At 52.1% G+C, this 20,555-nt stretch overlaps 1 protein-coding gene across 4 annotated transcripts in view; it reads left to right on the forward strand.

Moving 5' to 3' along the window:
- The window catches only part of Nprl3 (NPR3 like, GATOR1 complex subunit), a 34,399-nt gene that overhangs the window by 12,799 nt on the left and 1,045 nt on the right, over nucleotides 1-20,555 (forward strand). For 3 of the 4 annotated variants that reach the window (XM_048789512.1, XM_015491061.2, XM_015491060.2), the window contains 8 exons: nucleotides 3,571-3,724; nucleotides 5,261-5,342; nucleotides 10,915-11,052; nucleotides 12,399-12,555; nucleotides 16,198-16,304; nucleotides 16,744-16,873; nucleotides 19,114-19,303; nucleotides 19,978-20,170. In XM_048789512.1, coding sequence (XP_048645469.1) covers nucleotides 3,571-3,724; nucleotides 5,261-5,342; nucleotides 10,915-11,052; nucleotides 12,399-12,555; nucleotides 16,198-16,304; nucleotides 16,744-16,873; nucleotides 19,114-19,303; nucleotides 19,978-20,170 — 1,151 coding nt within the window. The remainder of the gene's footprint in view (nucleotides 1-3,570; nucleotides 3,725-5,260; nucleotides 5,343-10,914; nucleotides 11,053-12,398; nucleotides 12,556-16,197; nucleotides 16,305-16,743; nucleotides 16,874-19,113; nucleotides 19,304-19,977; nucleotides 20,171-20,555) is intronic. The other variant, XM_048789513.1, reaches the window with a different exon arrangement.

A 20,555-nucleotide genomic window follows, 5' to 3' on the forward strand; every position in this document is an offset into this window, starting at 1 on the left:
CTTTTTTTTTTTTTTTTTTGTAGTTGTAGATGAACAGCATACATTTATTTCATTTGTTCTTTTTTTTTTTTTTTGTGGTGCTGGGGATTGAACCCAGGGCCTTGTACATGCAAGGTAAGCACTCTACCAACTGAGCTATATCCCTAGCCCTTATTTGTTCATTTTTATTTGGTGCTGAGGATCGAATCCAGTACCTCACATGTGCTGGACAAATGCTCTGCCACTGAACTATACAGTCTCAGCTAGCCCTAGCGTCTCGCTTTTTGCTGAGGCTAGCTTTGAACTTGTCTCAGCCTCCCAAGCTGCTGGGATTACAAGCGTGCGGCACTGCACCTGGTTCTTGTTCATATTTTCATGCCTCTTGGATACACACCCGGGAGTGAAAGTTTGGGTCCTCTGGTTCTTGTTGAGACTGAAGATCTTCTGAACTGTATGCTGTGGCGGCTGTACCATTTTACGTTCTCACTAGCAAGGTACAAGGGTTCCCACTTCTACACATTTTCACCAGCACTCTTTATTTTTCTTTTTTTTCTCCCTCCCTCCCTCCCTCCCTTCCTTCCTTCCTTCCTTTTTAAATTAAAACTAATTGTTTTTTTCTTTTCCTTTTTCCTGGGTATTGAACCCAGGGCGTTCTACACTGAGATACACTTCTGGCCCTTTTTATTTTTATTCATTAGGTACCAGGGATTGAACCCAAGAGCCCTTAACCATTGAGCCACATCACCAGCCCTTTTTTTATATTTTATTTAGCAATAGAGTCTCAGTGATTTGCTTAGGGCCTCACTGAGTTGCTTAGGGCCTCGCTAAGTTGCTGAGACTGGCTTTGAACTTGCCATCCTCCTACCTCAACCTCTGGAGCTGCCTGGATTACAGGCGTGCACTACCATTCTTGTCCTATTTTTATTTTGAGACAGGGTCTTGCTAAGTTGCTGAGGCTGGCTTTGAACTTGTGATCCTCTTGCCTCAGCTTCCTGAGTAGCTGGAATCACAAGTGTGGCCACTGCACATGGCTAAGCCTGATTGTTTCTTAAGGCAGTTACCAGTTCTTTCTGAGTTTGTTTTCACTAGTTAAGGAAATACCTTTGTATTAAACCTGTCAAAATGTAAGGGATTCAGCTGGGAGCGGTGGCACACACCTGTAATCCCAGTGGCTCCAGAGGATGAGGCAGGAGGATCGAGAGTTCAAGACGCTAAGCAACTCAGAGAGACCTGTCTCTCAATGAAATACAAAAATAGGGCTGGGGATGTGGCTCTGTGGTTGAATGCTCCAGGGTACCAAAAAAAAAAGTAAGGGATCCAAATAAATAGAAATGTACCCCTAGGCAAGGATTGGCTTCTTTATTCATTGTTTGGTCCTGGGGACTGAACCCGAGGGTGCTTTAGCACTGAGCTATATCCCTAGCCCTTGTCATTTCATTTTGAGACAGGTCTTCCTGAGGAGCCCAGGCTAGCCTGGGACTTATGATCCTCCTTCCACACAGGGAGCACACTGGTTCACCTTGAGGAGTTTTAAAAACACTCCTCTAACATTCTGACAGCTTCATGCACCTGTCCCGGAACCCATAGTTGCTGCCTTTGCACTTGGCTCCATCTGTTTCCTCCCCCTGTGTTTCACAGAAAGGCCCGACCTCATGATTGCTCATTCCTACACACTTGTGAAGGCCTCTCTACAACGTGTCCGCCCACCTTGTGCCACAGTGTCTTTTTACTGTGTCTACTTTTCACATTGGTGTCTACTGGCACTTGACATGCTGGGGCTCCCAAGCCAGACATGCTTTCCATTTGGTCTATGGCCCGGTCGAGCGTCTCTGCCAGCTCCTCCCTTGGTCCAGCACAGGTTCCACATTTGGAGCTGGCTCCCTGTGCAGACCATCAGGCTTGCTCTCTGCCTCTGTTTCCTGTAAATTGGAAGTTTGTTTTGGGAGCTGGGGTACATTTGGGATGAGAAGCCTGTTGGTGGTACTGCCGTGAGCTGGGTACTACTCTGAGAGCCATGTGCCAGGTGGAGGGCTTCTCACGTGTCCCTGCACGGCTGGACCCACATACGCCTCAGGTGCTCTCAAGACTGAGCAGACAGGACACCAGATTCCCGAAGTGCAGTCTAGGACCTCACCCAGGGCAGCACCTGGTCAGCACATCAGGGATCCTGGGGGGGAGGCCAGTGTGCCTTCTCTGGCAGCACTGGCAGCAGAGGGTTGAACTCTTGGGGTGATGGGAGGGAGTGTCGTATGTCTAGGATCATTCTCTATCCCCCTGCTTTGCTGGTGTATTTTTACACAGATTCTGAGTGTGTCTTTGTTTTGAGGTAATGGCCTATGCCCTGTAAATTGGCACTGCAGGTCAGGGATGCTGTTAAGAGGCCTCGAGAGAGAGGGCGGTGCTACCTCTCTGAGTCTGCCCAGATGCAGGCTGTGTGTGAACATGGATCTGCTGGGAGTCTAGAATTCTGCAGGTGAACCAAGTGCTAATGTCTAAGTAAGGTCCCTACACCCACACCCAGCCCTGAACCCAGGGGTCTGATCCTGCCTGCTGGTAACAGGGATTTCTAATCAGTGGCACCACCTATCCTGCGCCCTCTCTCCACTTCCCCAGGCTGACTCAGCACCTCTGTTGGTCTCCAGAACCACCAGGTCATGCTTGGCCCAGTTATCTGCCCTCTGGAGCTGCTCCACAGATCCCACAGCTGTGCACTCCACCCTGGTCCTGGGTGGATACATCTGCCTGGCCAGCTGTGGCCCCTGATAGCTTCCAGAGGGGGTGGGGTCCACTTCTGTTCCTGAGAGCCTCCTCACCCTCCCTCCACCTAGTCAGTGTGGGTGCAGAAGGAGCCCTGGGCAGGGGCCTTGGCCTGGGGCCTGCTGGTCCTCTTGTTAGCTGGGGAGAGCTGCTCATGCTTGAGGATAGAAGAGTACCATGTGTCCTGTTGTAACGTAGCCAGGCGTGTCCAGCATGCTCATCAGGACAGTGCTGAGTGTGGACACTTGCAGGGCTTTTCTTAGGGCAGGCTCTGTCTGAGTGCTTAATGTGTGTGATCCTCATTGAGGGAGGTGCCCTTGTTGTCCCACCACTCAGGGTTACACAGCAGGTGGGTGGGTGGAATCTGCCCTTAGCCACAGCCTGCTTTTGCTTACCAACCTAGCATGGTAAAATGTGTGTGGAGCCCCCTCTGTGCAGCCATCATGCAGCCCTCCCGGGAGCAGGGAATGGGGGCTGGCAGCCAGTGCTTCTGGAGGGGCATAGAAAATTTCTGGCAATCATGGCTTCCAGAGGCACCTGGAGGAGAGGAGGAGAGAAGGTTTCTTTCGTGGTCTAAATTTTGGCTGTGCATGTTTTTGTTTTTCTTGGCACTGGTGATGGAACCCAGAGACATTTAACTACTGAGTTACACTCCATCCCTTTTTATTTTATTTTGAGACAGGGTCTTGCTGAGTTGCTGAGGCTGGCTTTGAACTTGGGATCCTTCTGCCTCAGCCTCCAGAGCTGGAAGGACAGGCAAGTGCTACTGTGCCTGGCCTGTTACTTCCTTTGCACCTGTGGCACATTTAGATCTGTGTGGCTTCTCCCCTGCAGGCCAACGCTGACCCTTCTGTGATCAACTGTCTGCATACCCTGTCCCGGCGCATTGCTACAGTGCTGCAGCATGAGGAGCGCCGCTGCCAGTACCTCACTCGGGAGGCCAAGCTGATCCTGGCGCTGCAGGACGAGGTGTCCGCTGTGGCTGACGGTGAGCAGCAGTGAGAGTGGTTCTGGGCTGGCTGATGGCATCTTCTGATGTGGACAGCTCCAGGTTTCCCAACTAGCATCGTCAGAGCACTTGGGTGCTTGTAGTCTCCAGGCTTTCAGTGCACTGGGCATGGCTGAGGAAGTGCTCACAGCAGCCTTGTGCCTCAGGGACTGTCCCCTTTTTGTGGAGAGGCTGTATGAGCTTAACATTGGGCAGGTGAGCCCAGGGCACATGAAGACTCCCAAGGGACTCATTCAAATTAAGTCTGCTTTCTCAAATGGATGTGCGCAGACTGACTTCCCAACTGGAAGGATTCCCTTCCCCACATGCGGCAGCACCCTTCAGTTAGCACTGACACCTCTGCCTGGCCCTGCCCCTGTTAGAACCTTGGTCATGGGTGCGAGTTGGGGAGAGGCTGGCAGGAATGTCCAGTCTTAAGGTGAGTGGTTTCCATTCCCTGCTTTTAGCCAAACTGAAGGTGGGTTTAATTGAATTATGCACTAACTAGTTATCAAAAATAGTATTTACAGGCTGGGTTTTGGCTTAGTGGTAGAGTGCTTGCCTGACATGCATGAGGCATTGGATTTGATCCTCAGCACTGCATAAAAATAAGTTAAAGATATTGTGTCCACCTAAAACTAAAAAATAAATATTAAAAAAAATAGTATTTGCTGGCAGGCCACCATATAACTTTTGGTATACCCATAGTGCTAAGCCATGGGGTACATGATGATAAACTCCACTCCTTTCCTAAGGTCAGCAGCTCATTTGGAAGATGCAGGTGGAACAGAGTTGCAGTCAGGCTCAGCCTTGGTAGCTCTGAGTAGAATTGGTGAATGTCATGCACAGACTGGCAGCAAGAGCGGCCTGGACTTTGGTGTAATTTCACTCTGTTTGAAAATTCACCGGCAAGGGCTGGGGCTATAGCTCAGTTAATAGAGTGCTTTCCTCACATGCACAAGACCCTGGGTTCAATCCCCAGTACCCCCCTCCCCGACAAAAAAAAAAAAAAGAAGAAGAAATACAAAAGAAAGAAAATTAGCTGTCAAAACTTGTGATGTAGGGTGGGGCACACTGGTGCACACCCATCATCCCAGTGACTTGGGAGATGGCAAGTTTGAGGCCAGGCTCAGCAACTTAGAGTCTGTCTCAGAATAAAACATAAGAAGCTGGGGGTATGGCTCAGTGGTTAAGCACCCCTAGGTTCAATTCCTGGTACCCAAAATAAGTAAGTAAGCTGCATCAGCATACATGTGTGAGAGGAGGGCCTGGAACACACCAGCCAGCAGGGCAGTGGCCTGACAGTGCAAGGCACAGGCCTTTGGGACAGGGCAAAGGTTTTGGGCTAGTGTGTTCCGTGAGAAGTGGTAGGACAAACAGCCCGTGTTCAGTTCACAGGACACAGGTTGTGTGAGAAGCAGGGAGTTCCCAATGGGTGGTTTTAAGTGACTCAGTTGGAGTGTCGGCTTCTGAACGGCCTGTGCATAGTTCCTTGCTGTGGAAGCTTTGAAATCTTCTGTGTTGTGATTGTTACAGCAAATGAAGGCCCACAGTCCCCGTTCCATCACATCCTGCCCAAGTGCAAGCTGGCAAGGGACCTCAAGGAGGCATATGACAGGTAGGCAGGTGGGCATGCTCTCTGGCTCTCCAGGAGCCTGGGGCTATCCGCACCTGGGTCCCTGATGCTGGACACTGTTCTGGTATTTGGATGCTGGCGCTCCACTGAGATGGGGCAAGAGCACGAAGACTGTGGCTACTCTTATGAGAAGTGACCTTGGTAGCCATTTTCAAATGATAGCCCCTTTGCTAGGTTGCATGCGCCTAGTTGGAACATTCACCTCTGGACTCTCCTTAACACAGAAAACCAGCTAGAAGCTGTGGGTGAGAGCCTGGAGGTGCTCTTGCTGAGGGAGACAGTGGAATTCTGGTCCCACCTTGGTTGGTGGGTTCCACTTTTTTTCACCCATGAAGAAACTGGCTCAGTGGACAGAGCTGGGTGGGGCTGGCTGTGCTATTTCCTGCTCTGGGAGTGTCTGAGGGCAGCAAACACTGGGGGGCATCAGGGAAACTCTGCACCATCTGATTACATTGGTGGCTGAGCACCAGCTCTATTAAATGTGGACCAGCATGACGTCCATTTCTTCTGCAAGGTCTTCTGTCTGACCACTGCTCTTGTGGCCCCTGGCTCTGAAGCTGCAGCGAGAGGTGTATACCTAGCTGCCACCCCTCCTAGAGCTTTGCCTTCCTGTTCCTGCACCTGCAGCACCCATTCACATGCTGCCTTGTCACTGCAGGGCCCACACAGTGCCAGCACAGTGCCCGGCAGATGCTGCCTGGCACACCTTTCTGCGCAGCACGGGTGGGTCTGGTGCCTCTGCCTGCCCTGCATGGCCTCCTCTTATCTCCCCCTCCTGGTGAGCAGCTGTGGTTGATGTAGGGCCCTGCGTTCCCTCCCTCCCAAACAAAAAAACTCTCACTCTCTCTCTCTCTCTCACTTAGCNGAGAATAGTGTTTCAATGAAGCAGAGACCAAGCATGCCAGTGCGGGTCCTGCATGTCCCAGGGTGTTTCTTTTCTCTTCTTTTCTTTCCTTCCTTCCTTCCTTCCTCTTAACTACTTAGAAGGGGCACTTAACCACTGGGCCACATCCCCAGCCCTTTTTTTTTTTGTATTTTATTTAGAGACAGGGTCTCACTGAGTTGCTTAGGGCCTCACTAGGTTGCTGAGGCTGGCAATCCTCCTGCCTCAGCCTTCTGAGTTGCTGGGATTACAGGTGTGCACCACCACACCCGGCTCCCTGTATTCTTTACATGGCTGCTGGGACACGTGCTGCTCAGTCATCTGTGGATGTCATTTTGTGCTTGTGCCTCATTGTCCCTGAGGTGGATCCTGGAAAGCATCACACATGGTTGATGCGTCTCCTCTGGGATGTGTGCTTGATTTGCACTTGAACCAGTGGCAGCGTGCCAGGCGCCTCTCCCTGGATTTGCCAGGGAGCTTGGTAAATTTTTCATTTTAAATGATGGAGAGGTGGTGAGTCTTCTTGCATGTTTGAGTTGTCTCATTTTCATTTCTCTGAGTGCTATTTGGATCCCTCACCTGGTTGGTAAATGCAGGTTTCTTCAAGGGGGAAGCAACTGTGCTCTCTGTGACCTGTTGGACTTGCACTTATGTCACCTGGTAACCTCTGGGTGATGGCTTCCCTGTGTCAGAGGACTTCAAAGCATCTGCAAGCAGCCACTGCCACATCCTGACTAGAGCAGGACCTTTGAGGTTGCACAGGTGTTTTCTTTGTGGCAAGAGAATGGCTGCCCTCTGGTCTTGAGTTGGCTGAGCTGGAGATCCCTTCCTTGGAAGTTGGTGGCTTGTTCTGAGTGGGAATCTGCAACACCTCCAGCTTGAGACTGAAGCACAGGAAAACCTGTGGCTTTCTGTTTCTAGAGAAAGAAGGGAAGTGGTTTCTTAGGTTTGGAGTGGGGAGATTGGAACTTGTCCACCAACTGCTTGTGTGACTGTAGTGCCATAGCTCAGAGCGTCAGGCGGCCTGGGCCACCTGGGGGACACAGTTTTGAGGAGCACACATATTCAAGGTTCAGGTGAGAATGCTCAGCCCTGGTGTTCTTCCCTTGACCAGGCACCCTGTGTACTGGGAGTTCTGGCCCTGAGTCCTGCCCCAGAGATGCTGGGAGCTGCACTGTTTTACGGGAGAAGTTCCCACCCCCACTTGGTGCCTGCATAGCTCTGGAACTGCCTGAGCATCCTCTGGCCTGTGGCCTGCCGTCCATCCTCATCTTACCTGGTCCATGTGGGTCTTGAGACCATGCCCAGAGGAGAGGCTGCATATAGAATCAACCGGGTAGCTGAGAACACAACATAGCTCCTTTCTTCTGACAGTGGCCTTCTGCCAGATCCCCAGGGAATTTCTCAGAGCAGAATTGAAAGACAAGAAGCTGTGAGGCTTAATGAGACTGTGGATCTGACTGGGGCATTTCAGAGAGACTAGTCCCGAGTTGATGTCTTCATCCAGAGCTAGGGTTGTGCTATAACTGAATAGCCTGGTCATCCTGGTCACCTCTGGGACCTGCTATGCCTGTGAATCTAGGCTGGGAGTGTGGCTCCCTCAGGAGGCCACCCTGACTGTTCCAGCACATGCTTCCCTGGGGAGTGCTATGACCTCAGTGAGAGCGTCTGCCTTGTTCATGTGACCACTGGATTGTGTCCCCCAGGAGGGCAGGGACATCCCTTCAGTAGCAGCTCTAGTGCTCAGCATGTGGAGGAACACTGCTCTTCCACTGTTGGTGGAAGGAACTTAGAACAGCAGGAGGGCAGTGATGTGGAAGTGTCCTGTGGAGTTCTCTCAGGCACAAGGGCCTGAGGTGGACCTGGGAGGGCAGAGCCTGGGGACATTATGGGGGCCTGGCCAGATAGGAGGCACGTGGTGTTGGGCCTCACACTGCTGGTTTCCACAGCAAGGCCGGCCTGCACAGGAGTGTGTATTTCCTGTGCATGGACTTCTGCATGACGTCACCAGCTGGGCTCTCGCAGTGCGCTTATGCTTCTTGGGTTGCACAGTGCCTCCCACGTGGAGCATAGCCCAACCTGAGTATGGGGCCAGAGGATGCAGTGCTTGGGATAGCATTACAGGTCTCTGTCCTAGGGTAGGAACATGACCAGAATGAGACCACAAAATGACCTTTCAATTGTTAGCTAACGGTTGGGAATTGGCATCCTCTTCCAGATGCTGAGCGTGAAGGGGGTAGGTTGGCTTGGGCACACCCAACTTGGGTGTGGAAGATAACATGTTGCCTTTGCACAGTCATTGTGTGGGATGCGGGGCTGTGGCAGGATCATCTATCTCCCCTTGCAGACTGGGCTGGGCCCTCCTGGTAATGTGAGAGCTGGATAAGCCTGGGGCACTGTGTTTTCAGCCAGACCATTAAACACCCTGAAGATAGAAGTACAAGCTAAGCAGGAAGCCTTTTAGGACCTAAACCATGGGTCTGTTCTTGAAACTGGGCTTTCAAACCAGGGACAAACCTTTCTCTTCCCTCCTCCTGGCAGACTTCACTGAGGCTCCTGACTCCCTGGAGTTGGAGGCTACAGTCCACAGGCCCTTTCCTAGGACTGTTGTCCCCGGCTGCTGCAGAGCTTTGCCTTGGGTGCTTCTGGCCATGGCACTGTGCCCCACACTGCAGAGCTTGGAACTTGTTAGTCTGAAATGAGCAGCTTCAGTGCCTGGTGCTCAGAGGTGCAAGGCAGCTGCAGGTAAGCAGATGCTCAGGAGAATAGAGTTGAGTCCACGTGGAAAGCAGGGCACCCATCATAAGCAGGCCCCATGCCGTCAGCAGCGTAAGGTGGCCAAACCTGTGTCCCAGATTTCCTTGCACCCACAGGGGGTACTCGTCCGGCTCTCCCCGCCCCAGGCCCCTGCTCCCTGCACGCATCTGTACCCTCTTCTCCTTCACCTGTCTTGTAATTCTCTAGTGTTTCTCACAGCTGTGCAACTTGTTTATGGTCATGTTCATCTTCCTCGGTACTGCTGAGTTTGAGCCCCCAAAGTGCAAGGCTGTAAGTATTCTGTCCTCTGAACAGTGTGGGAAACAGTTTTTTGGTGCCTCAGCATCTCTCAGGTGGTTTTCACCTGTGTGCAGCATTGCTGAGCTCTTTGAGCAGGAAATAGCAGTGAGTGAAATGGTAGGAATCTTGGTGTTCAGTTTTGATTCTTGGCCAAAAGCAACCATGAGCTACTCTGGTGACTGTGGCAGGAGGAGCCAATGTTCAAAGCCAGTCTGAGCAGCTTAGGGAGACCCTGTCTCAGAATGAAAAATAAAAAGGGCTGAGGATGTAGCTCAGTGGAAGTGTGCCCCAGGTTCAATCCCTAGTACCACTAAAAAGGAAAGAAAGAAAAAAGAAATAGAAGAACTTTTTACTTTTACCATCTGACCACCATTGAAGTGGAGGAGCCTGGCCAGTAGTTCCCATGGAGCCGGCCACTGAGCAGCCAACCGGACCTCCTTGTCGCTCCTCTCTCCTGCTGCTGTGGATACTGAGATCCTAACTGTTGCTTACTCACATTAAGCAGCTAACAAACCTGGGTCCCCTGGCAAGTCTCACACAGTGTCATTTTTGATTCCTTAAGAGGCCAGGCTGTTCCTCAGTATTTGACATGAATGCCAACCCTGTGGAGAACTTGAGAGAGAAACTTGAGCTATTGGTCTGTTTCTTGAGGATTTGGGGACAAGGCTGTAAGAATGTTCTACAGGTGCCAGGAGGGGTTGAGGGGCTGCCTATACACTGGCCATCTCAGCTCTAGATGCTAGTGTGTTCCAGAGATCCGAGGGGCTTTGTGCATTCTGACCTGGGGCGGGCTGAGCTCCTTACCCATCCTGGAGCTGCTGATCTGGAGCCTCAGCACCTCTCACATGATTGTCACCTGTGTGTAGCATTGCTGAGCTCCACACTTAGCCCGATGTAGATGTCTTGGCTTAACCCTAGTGGGAGCTAGAACCAGCAGAGCAGGTTGGAGGTGATGGGAAAAGCATTTCTTGGCTACTCTCTTGAGTGGAAACAGGAAGGAAGGAGGCCCTGTCTCAGTGGGTGGTTTGGAGAACTGTCCTGAGCTTTGCTCCTATTTGAGAACTGAGTTGTTCCATAGAGGGACACAGGAGGGCCATTGACTTTCACCTCAGCCAGGTCAGGATGGAGCCCAGGGAGCATCTTCCCCAGAGGCTGACACATCCCACCACTATAACTTTCTAGGAACCTTGACATTCCCTCTCCTACTCACTTCTCCTCTTGGGACACAGCCTACACCCTGCCTGGCAAACCTGTGAGGGCCAGCACCAGGTATTCATGCCAGGCCCCTTCACAGGATGGACATGCTGTGTGTGCCAGGTAGGCAGGCAGGGGGCCAGGTTAGATGCCCTAGAGGTAGAAGAGGCTTCCGTTAAACCCTAGTAGGCTGAGTGGGCCACAGACACCCCTTTTCTAGTGAGAGGTGCATTTGTGTGTGTTCCTAACAAGCTTTCTTACATTCACTGAAAAGATGCTTTCTGGTCCATGAAGTTTCCCCCTGCAGTTTCCTCCACCCAGCAGAGCAGTGTGCTGGGGCCACACTGGGTCTGGTGCTGTGATCTGTGCATGCACTTAAGAGTGTTGCTGTGTGAACAGTCCTGGCTCCACTCTCTGCAGCCTGTGCACATCTGGTGTGGTGCGGCTCCACATCAACAGCTGGCTGGAAGTAAGCTTCTGTCTGCCCCACAAGATCCACTATGCTGCCTCCAGCCTGATTCCCCCTGAGGCCATCGAGCGGAGCCTGAAAGCCATCCGGTGAGAGCCCTTCCCTGTGGTCACCACCTGAAGCTTTGCCTAAGACTTGTTCCAGAAATTCTCTTTTCTGAGCTGGGTGTAGTGGTACACACCTGTAATCCCAGGGACTGGGAGACTGAGGCAGGAGGATTGCAAGTTCAAAATCAGTCTCAACAATTTAGTGAGGCCCTAAGTAATTTAGCAAGTCCCTGTCTCAAAAACAACAACAGCAACAACAACAACAACAAAACATTAAAACTATTTTCTGGGTGTGGTGTTGATGCAGGTAGTCCCAGCTACTTGGGTGCTTAGTGAGACCCTATCTCAAAAATTTTAGATAGATAGATGGATAGATAAATGGGGCTGGGGGTGTAGCTTAATGGTAGAGCACCCCCTAAATTCAATCCCTAGTACCGCCAAAAAAGAAAAAAATATATTTTCCTCTAAAAGTTGGCAGGTAGAATTCTGCTCTTAGTAAACCATGATTTTGTGTCCAGTTCGGTTCAGAAATGACCCAACCCCTCTCCCCTGGGCCTCCCAGCCAGCCTGGGCTGTGTGGCTGAGCATGAGGAGGAGCCAGTCCTGGGCCAGGGCAGATGTCATCTCATGGTGACGTAGATCCTAGCTTCTCGGCTACATTGATTTTCTCTGAGGGGTGAGCTAGACCCAGTCTTGCGGCACAGGCACACATGCGCCTACACCAAGTCCCCTATTTCCTTCAGTACTATCTAAATAGTAAAAAGAAACCTGGGGGCTGGGGTGTGGCTCTGTGGTGGAGCACTAGCCTAGCCTATGCGAGGCTCTGAGTTTGATCCCCAAACAAAAGAAAGAGAAGGAAAGAAACCTGGTATGCTAAGGGCAATCCCAGCACCACCAAAAAAAAAAAAAAAAAAAAAAGGAGGAAAAGAAAGGAAATCTGGACGCATTCTTGAATGTTTGGAAACCAGGGAAAGCAAAGCATGCCTGGACCCTCCCCACCCCCATCAGTGTCCCAAGTGACGCCTTCCCTCCAGTCCCTTGCTAAATATATTTTTAGGTAGTTCTATTCGTAGTCTGTGGAGAGGATTTTGCTTTTCCCATGTTTGAGACCATTTACTTAGGAAAGATTCTTTGATTCATTCAATCAGTAAACCTGTGCTAGGCACCCCAGAGGTAGAGTATGGCCCACCTCAGTTTTGGTCTAATTTGTTTTCTCCCAAGGGCAGCAGTGAGCCTTGCAAATTTTTTATGAAGGCTCCTGGACACTGCTGCCCTTCTCTTTGGTTCCTCCCTCATCCCACTTCTCCACAGTGCAGTGAGTTCCGGGTACCTGCCTGGTGCAGGGGCCCTGTGATTCACAGGCCCACTGACATGACTTTGCTTCTCAGCCCCTACCATGCCTTGCTGCTGCTCAGTGATGAGAAGTCCCTGCTGAGTGAGCTCCCCGTCGACTGTTCCCCAGCTCTGGTGCGGGTGATCAAGACCACGTCTGCTGTGAAGAACCTACAGCAGTTAGCCCAGGATGCTGACCTGGCTTTGCTGCAGGTAGGGCCTGGGGTACTTGGATTGCATGCAGAGCAGGCAGCCCCAGGGTGGTGGTGGGAGGCACCAGGAAAGCAGGTTGCTCACCATGCTGCCTCCCAGGCCCTCTCTTCAGCTGAGAGCTATTGCATTATATGCCCTGACCAGGCCAGTTCCTGGGGTGCTTGAGGTTCTGACATCTGAGTCTGACCTAAGTTTTGGGTTGACTTCTTTGGTCTTGAATGCAGAGAGATGGAGGTGAGCTATGGGAGGCAGGAGGGAGGAACTCCCAGCACTGGGCAAAGGTCTGGAGGACAGGACCCAGGGCTGGCTTTGCGGGGGAGATGGCACATAGTGCACTCGGCCAGTGCATGAAGTCTCCCAGAGGCACAGGAACAAGCATGTGGGACATGAGGGCAGAAGCTTGCACATGGGCCCGCCACGTGCTGAGCCAGGGCCTGAGCTGTGGCCTTTACACTGTGTACATTTGTGCTGCCTCTTCTTTGTATGAGATGCCACCCTCTTGCTGGGCCATGCACTCTAAGGGAGGGACCCTCAGCCTTGGCCAGGGTGGATATGATTGGAGTGCGGGCGGGGCACAAGAAGAAGCTGGCAGGCAAGGACCCAGCTTTTGATGGGGTGACATTGGCCAGGGCCGTGGGTACCATCCAAGGAGAGGACCAGGAGTGCCTGTGGATGGCCCAGGGTGTCTGGTGTTGGTATGCACCACATGGCCACCAGGCGGCAGCAGATGCCAAGGCTAGGCCACTTGGGCTCTGCTTGCCCAGGTTCCTAAGCTCAGCTTGGCCTGTGAAGCTCCTGCAGTGACATTTCTGCCTATTTTTTTCCCCAAAACAGCATTTCAAATTCTCTTTCAGTGTGAGTCTGGATGTGCTCTGTGTGCCCTGACCTTTATCTGCTCTGCTAGAGCACGCACTGGAGTCTGGCTTTGTGCTTCACTCTGGCTCCTGGACTGGACAGGACCCAGTGAGGACCGCATCCTGTTCACCCATGTGGTCTCACCATTCCCACACTTGCAGGACAGGGCCAGTATGGGGAAGGCTGAGGCTTTGCATACCCTGTTGTAAGTGCCGAAAGGAGCCGGGCACTCAGTCTTCACTGTGCTGAGCCTGCGCCTCACCCTTTCTTGCTGCAGCAAGGCTGTGTGGAAACCCTGAATGAGCCCTAATGGCTCACCCTGCCAGCCTTTAAGCAGGGTGCCATGCCCCCAGGTGGCGCTAGTCCTTTGGGGAGCATCTTCCTCAGGTGTGAATGTCACAGGATGTTTTAACATCACTCATGCTCCATCTTAGTGCAAATAGTGTTTAATGGTAAAATCAGTATATTCTTACTCATTTGGGCACAGTGGCCACACCTGTAACCCTAGAGATGTGGGAAGCTGAGGCCGGAGGATTGCAAGTTCTAGGCCAGCCTAGGCAACTTAGTATGACTCTGTCTCAAAATAAAAAATAAAAAAGGGGCTGGGGTTGTAGCTCAGAGGTAGAGCGCTTGCCTTCCACATGTGAGGCATTGGATTTGTTCCTTAGCACCACATAAAAATAAATAAACAAAAGTATTGTGTCCATCTACAACTAAAAATTTAAAAATAATAATAATAAAAATTAAAAAAAGACTGGGGATGTTCCTCAGTGGTAAAGCACTGCTGGGTTCAACCCCCAGAGCCAATAAATAAGTAAATAAATATATTCTCTATTGAAAATTGAAATGTTACAGGTATTACAGAGACAGGAAGAGGAAGTCCCTCTAATCTAATATTCCAGAACCTATAGATCTAATCTAATATTCCAGAACCTGTAGATCCATCTAGTTTTTTTTTTTTAAGACAGAGAGAAAGAGAGAGAGAGAGAATTTATTTTAATATTTATTTTTCAGTTTCGGTGGACACAACTTCTTTATTTTACGTGGTGCTGAGGATCGAACCCAGCGCCCCGAGCATGCCAGGCGAGCGAGTTACTGCTTGAGCCATATCCCCAGCCCAACCCGAGATGGGGTCTGTATATATTGCCCAAGGTCTTGAACTCCTGGGCTCAAAGGTCCTCGTGTTTTGGCTTTCTGAGTAGCTGGAACTATACGTGCATGCCACTGTGCCCTAAAAAAAAGCACATAATTTTGAAATAAAGTTATGGTCACATTGTATATTATTTGTTTTTTTTCAGTATGGGGAGTTGAACCGTACCACTAAGCCAATCCCCAGCCCTTTTATTTATTTATTTATTTTTAAGTAATTTTTTAGTTGTAGATTGACACAATGCCTTTTTATTTATTAATTTTTATGTGGTGCTGAGGATCAAACCCAGTGCCTCATGCATGCTAGGCAAGCCCTCTACCATTGAACCACAACCTAGCCCTATTTTTAATTTTGAAACAGAGATTCACTATGTTGCCTAGTCTGGCCTCAAACTTGTGGTCCTCATGCCTCCGCCTTCTGAGTGTGTGTTCCTTATGACTGACTGAATATTGACCCTCACAGATCTACATCCGAATCCCAGCACCTGTGGGTGTGGCCTTTTGTGGGACTTCACAGATGTTAGGATGTTAAGGATCTTGAGATGGGGAGATTTTCCTGGTGGGCCCTTAATGTAATCACAAGGGCCCCATTAAGCAAGAGTCAGAGTGACCATGGAGCCACCAGCTGAGAGACACTGGCAGCTGGAGGAGGCAAGGGCAGGTTCTGTCCTGGAGTTCAGAGGGAGCATTGCTGGGTTCTGGCCCTGTGACTTCTAGCCTCTAGCATGGTGCTCTGCTTGTGGAGATGGCCTGGAAAAGCAGAGACCAGGCCAGCTGCTGCAGCAGAGAGAAGAGTGGAGACAAGGAAAATGGGCAGCTCTGCATTTGGGTTGAGAGAAGAGGGGCAGTGATGGACCTGCTGTTTCCTCCGTGTTGATACCACTGGGGCTCCCATTTGCTGAGCTGAGTAGATGTGTCCTCTGCAGCACAGCAGGCCTCTGTCCAGGTAGGGGTGGTTCAACACTCTGGAGGCCCACCTGCCCCAAGGACAGAATGTATCCAGGGAGACACAGGCAGGAGCACAACTGTTGCTCTCAGACCTCTCCTCCATGAGAAGCTGGGGTGCTTGAGGTTCCTGGAAAGGACTCCTGATGTGTGAGGGCCCAGAAGAACAGTGTGGCAGGATGTTCTCTAGGGGAAGGTAGGGCCCACAGGAACAAATCTGGGGCCTTTGGGTGTGCAGGGGTGTTAGGCTAGTAACTCCACATCTACTCCTTCTTGGGGAGCCGAGCTGGGGTCCTGGTGGGTGTGGGTAGGGCTGTGCCTCTGCTGGGACACCCAGCCAAGCCCCCTGCCTCGCTGGGTCCACCTGCACTACTCTACATTCCAAATGTCCCCATGCTCTTGGGCTTGAAGCCTGGGCCTGACAGTACTGTTCCTCAGCAAGAGCGCAGCAGCACAGGGTCTGGCCAGGAAGTGGCAGCGGTAGATAGTGCAGGCAGCAGTGATGAAAAGGCTCTGGTCCCAGGAGACACTGTGGGACCTGCCACCTGGTGGGAGGTGCTGCCCAAGTCAGGGAAGGGACTCCAGGGGCCATGGCCATAGGGTCTGTGCTGCATGAGCTTTGGACCAGCTTCTCCAGAGCAGGAAGACCATAGTATCCTAGGCCTGGTCCTCCCAGCCATCTGTGGCCTGCAGGTGTTCCAGCTTGCGGCTCACCTGGTGTACTGGGGCAAAGCTGTCATCATCTACCCGCTGTGTGAGAACAATGTCTACGTGCTGTCTCCCAATGCCAGTGTGTGTCTGTGAGTACCACCAGTGCCCATGGTGGGGAGGGCGAGTCCCGCCAACCCTTCTGGGGATGCTCCCTGGGCTGCCAGGCTTCAGAGGCACTGGAGGCCTCGAGGCTAGGCTCCCACTCCCACTGAGTGACTGATTTCAACTGTGCCCATCCTGATTCTGGTCTGGCTGGCCCTGCCTGCATCAGGACCACTTCCTCCTGACCAAGATCAGAGAGGGGTTTGGGGTAGCCGGTGCCTGTGGCTTCTGCTACCCCTTAAGGGAAAGTGCCAGGACTCTGTCCACCTGAAGGCTTGCCCAGCTCTGCCGTGTCACCTTACATTCATTCTGTCCTCACAGCGGCTGGCCCACCCAGCACAGATTCCCTATTGCCCACTGAGGGCCTGTGCTGAGGGTGCTGCCCACAGGTCTGCTGTGCCCACCACTGGACTCGCCTATCCCCAGGTATTCCCCACTGGCTGAGCAGTTCTCCCGCCAGTTCCCATCCTGCGACCTGCCGTCCATCCTTGCCAAGTTCTCTTTGCCTGTCTCCTTGTCCGAGTTCAGGAACCCCCTGGCACCCCCTGCGCAGGAGGTGAGTCGTGGCAGCTGCAGGAGCTGTAGACTCTCAGTGCTGCTGCCGTTCTGCCTTGTTTTGGGGGGCTTGCTGTTGCAGATGCCATGTGGCAGGTGAGCACTGGCTGTTGTGCTGCCTCTGGGTCTGGGGTGCCCACAGATGGAAGGTCCCCCCCCCTCCAAGTGAGTTGGCCTCTTGCCCACTTCCCTGGGTGTTCAAGGGGGTCCTGTGGCCACCAGGCCTGGAATCTTCTTATCAAAGGGTCCTGGGTTGGGTGTGGGGAGGCTTCCTCCTGACATGGCAGATGGTATGTGGCTTCCTGTGTGGACTGTAGGGTGTCACTGTTCATAGGTGCCAGGCAGGTTTGCCCCTTCACTGGTCAGATGGGATAGGACCAGGTGTCTGAGATAGGCTGGGTGTTCTCAAGGCTTTCTTTCCAAAAGCCAAGTATTTGTTTTAGTTAAATCCAGATCTACCAGGCAAAAACCCATGCTTAAAATCAAGCCCTTTTCCTTCTCAAATTGTGAATGAGAGCAAGATCCTGGTGTTTTCAGCTCATTTAGACGCTGAGCGTGACAGAGCTCTAAATACCGTCTTTCATGGAGCATGGTTTCTAGGAGCCCTGCCAGCTTCTTCCAGCTGAACAAGACACTCTGCATCTGTACCCTGCCTCCTCTGTCCTGGGCAAGGGCTGGCAGTGCTCCCACCCAGCAGAAGCTTCCCAGTATTGTGTGATGGGGTGGGTTTTGCAGGTCATTCCCTAGTGGCTGCCCCAGACCCTGTAGGGGCTCAGGCGGAGCCAGGTTTGTTTCCCTCAAGTCCCTGGGATGCATGCTCTAGTGCTTATGAAGCCCCTTGCTGTTCTTTCTTTTTTCCCCCCAATACTGGGGATTGCACTGGTACTCCACCAGCAGCCCTTTTTATATTTTATTTTGATACAGGGTCTTGCTAAGTTGCCCAGGCTGGCATCCAACTTGTGATCCTCCCACCTCAGCTTCTGAGGTGTTGGTATTATGGGTCTGCACCACCATACCTGGCCCTTTATTTCTTTTTTTTAATATTTCCTTAGTTCTAGATGGACACAATATCTTTATAGATTTATTTTATTTTTTAAAAAATATTTATTTATTTATTTATTTTAGTTTTTGGCGGGCACAACATCTTTGTTTGTATGTGGTGCTGAGGATCGAACCCGGGCCGCACGCATGCCAGGCGAGCGCGCTACCGCTTGAGCCACATCCCCAGCCCTATAGATTTATTTTTATGTGGTGCTGAGATTGGAACGCAATGCCCCACACATGCAAGGCAAATGATCCACCACTGAGCTACAACTCCAGTCCCCCTTTTTTTCTTTCTTTTTTTTTTTTAATATTTATTTTCTAGTTGTAGTTGGACATAATACCTTTATTTTTATGTGGTACTGAGGATTGAACCCAGGCCTCACACGTGCTAGGTGAGTGCTCTACCGCTGAGCCACAATCCCAGCCCCTCCCCCCCTTTATTTCTTAATTTCACTTTAAGTTTATATATTTTGCAGTCCTTTTGAGTTTTGTTTTTTTAAAGGATTAGCACATACATTCCCCCATTCCCCTCCCAACCCTAGCCCAGGTGACCCTAGTCAGCAGTTCCTTGCAGGCCTTCAAGGAAGAGACTGTCCATACATACACCTTGCTCTGGGTCTGGGACCTGCACAAGGCACATTGCTCTGTTTTAGGTCCAGCCACAGAGGGCCTGGCCTGGACCTGTTGTATGGTGAGAGGGGCACTGGCTCCACCCTGAGCAGGGGACCCTTTCCTGGCTTCCTTCTGGGTCTACTTGTGTGTCCAGTGCAGACTTCAGGTGTATCCAGAAAGAGGACTTTCTGCCAACAACCTCTTTCCAAATGGTGTCTAGGTTTGCCCAGGGGTGGACTGGCTCACTAGGACCAGCAGCAGCTCCCAGTTATCTGAGGCTGAGGGAGGCAAAACAGAGATGGTTCTAGCTTAGAAAAGGGAGGGTTGCATCCCAGGCCCTGCTCCTTCGCCAGACACTAGCACAGCCCAGGTGTGTGGTAGGAGCCAGTGTGGTGTGATTAGGGACCTCCCTTGGGGCAAGTAGGCATTGCAGAGCTTCCCAGCAGCTGTGGGCTCTTTTTTCTGAGGTGAGGAGCTTTCCTTCCAAGGACTCAGCACCAGAGTATGCCGAGCCGTTTGGGGCCATGGCCATAGGAGGTTGACACTGGGATGGGGGAACCGGCCTTACCCACTGCCTGCCCACAGACCCAGCTCATCCAGATGGTGGTGTGGATGCTGCAGCACCGGCTCCTCATCCAGCTGCACACTTATGTCTGCCTGATGGCTTCCCCCAGTGAGGAAGAGCCCCGCCTACGGGAGGAGGACGTCCCCTTCACTGCCCGGGTCGGCGGCCGCAGCCTCAGCACACCCAATGCCTTAAGCTTTGGCTCTCCAAGTAAGGTTCCCTCACCTGGGTCATCTGTCTAGCGATGGGGGAGACATGGGGTGGCAGCTAGGAAGTGTGACAGGTGCCTCCACATGGCTGCACACGTGTGTGTCTGCCTCCGTGTCTCCCGTCAAGACCCTTCCTGTCTTCTCTGCCCACCATGGCTATCCTGGGCCTCTCTAGCAGGATCTTGCTGGCCAGGAGCAGCCCCAGCCTGGGATCAGAGCAGGATTTCACTTCACCAGGATAGTTGAGACTCCTGTGCCTGAGGGCCCATGAGGAGACTGTCTGTCATGGTCACTTCTAGGAAGATCCCTAAAGGTGGAAATCCATTGCCAAGTGCTGGGCCCCAGGTTAGGGGCAGGCTGTGGGCTTCATGCAAGGACCTTGCCTGTACAGATGCTCCATCTTCCAAGCTGGGTGAGGTGGCATCTCACCCAGACATGCCTAGGGATACAGGGGGTATACCATGGACCTATTCAGGGTCCTTGGGCTGCTCCCACGTTCTAGGTCAGAGCCACAAGGGGGAATGTCACACCTAGGGTATGGGTGTCAGCCAAATTTCTGGGTAGGGCAGCTGGGGAACCAGGAGGAGCCCTATGTGTGTCCCTAGGTGGGGGCTGGCTCTGCCCTCACTGCTCCCTTGGCATCCTGGAATCCACCCTGACCTGTACTGCACACAGCCAGCAGTGATGACATGACCCTCACCAGCCCCAGCATGGATAACTCCAGTGCAGAGCTGCTCCCCAGTGGGGATTCACCACTGAACAAGCGGATGACGGAGAGCCTGTTGGCCAGCCTGTCAGAGCATGAGCGGGCAGCCATCCTCAGTGTACCCGCTGCCCAGAACCCTGAGGATCTGCGCATGTTTGCCAGGTGGGGGCTGGTGGCTGGGTGGAGCTGTACAGAAAGTGGAAGGGGCATACCTGACATGACATGTGCCAGGGTGAGATGGCATCTCAGCACTGTCACTGAGGTCTGGGGCCTATATGCCTGTCTTTGGAAGTATCCCCTGCAAGTTCTTACCCGAGTAGGACTTGGCAGGAATTTGCCCAGGACCCCTGCATCTTATAGGCCTGACAGCCTGTCCCCCAACCCTGACTGGAGGTGTGTGGTTTCCTGGGAGAGGTAAGGCTGCCAGCATTAAGTGTGAATCACACTCTAGACCCTGGAAAGGACCATCTGCAGCCTTGCTTAGGGACTCCCTGCTACAGCAGCATGGGAGAATGGAGCCTCTGGCAGCCTCTTTCCTGCTCTGGGG

This window comes from Marmota marmota, unplaced genomic scaffold (genome assembly GCF_001458135.2).
Source record: "Marmota marmota marmota unplaced genomic scaffold, marMar, whole genome shotgun sequence".
In the NCBI taxonomy this organism is placed as follows: Eukaryota; Metazoa; Chordata; class Mammalia; order Rodentia; family Sciuridae; genus Marmota; species Marmota marmota.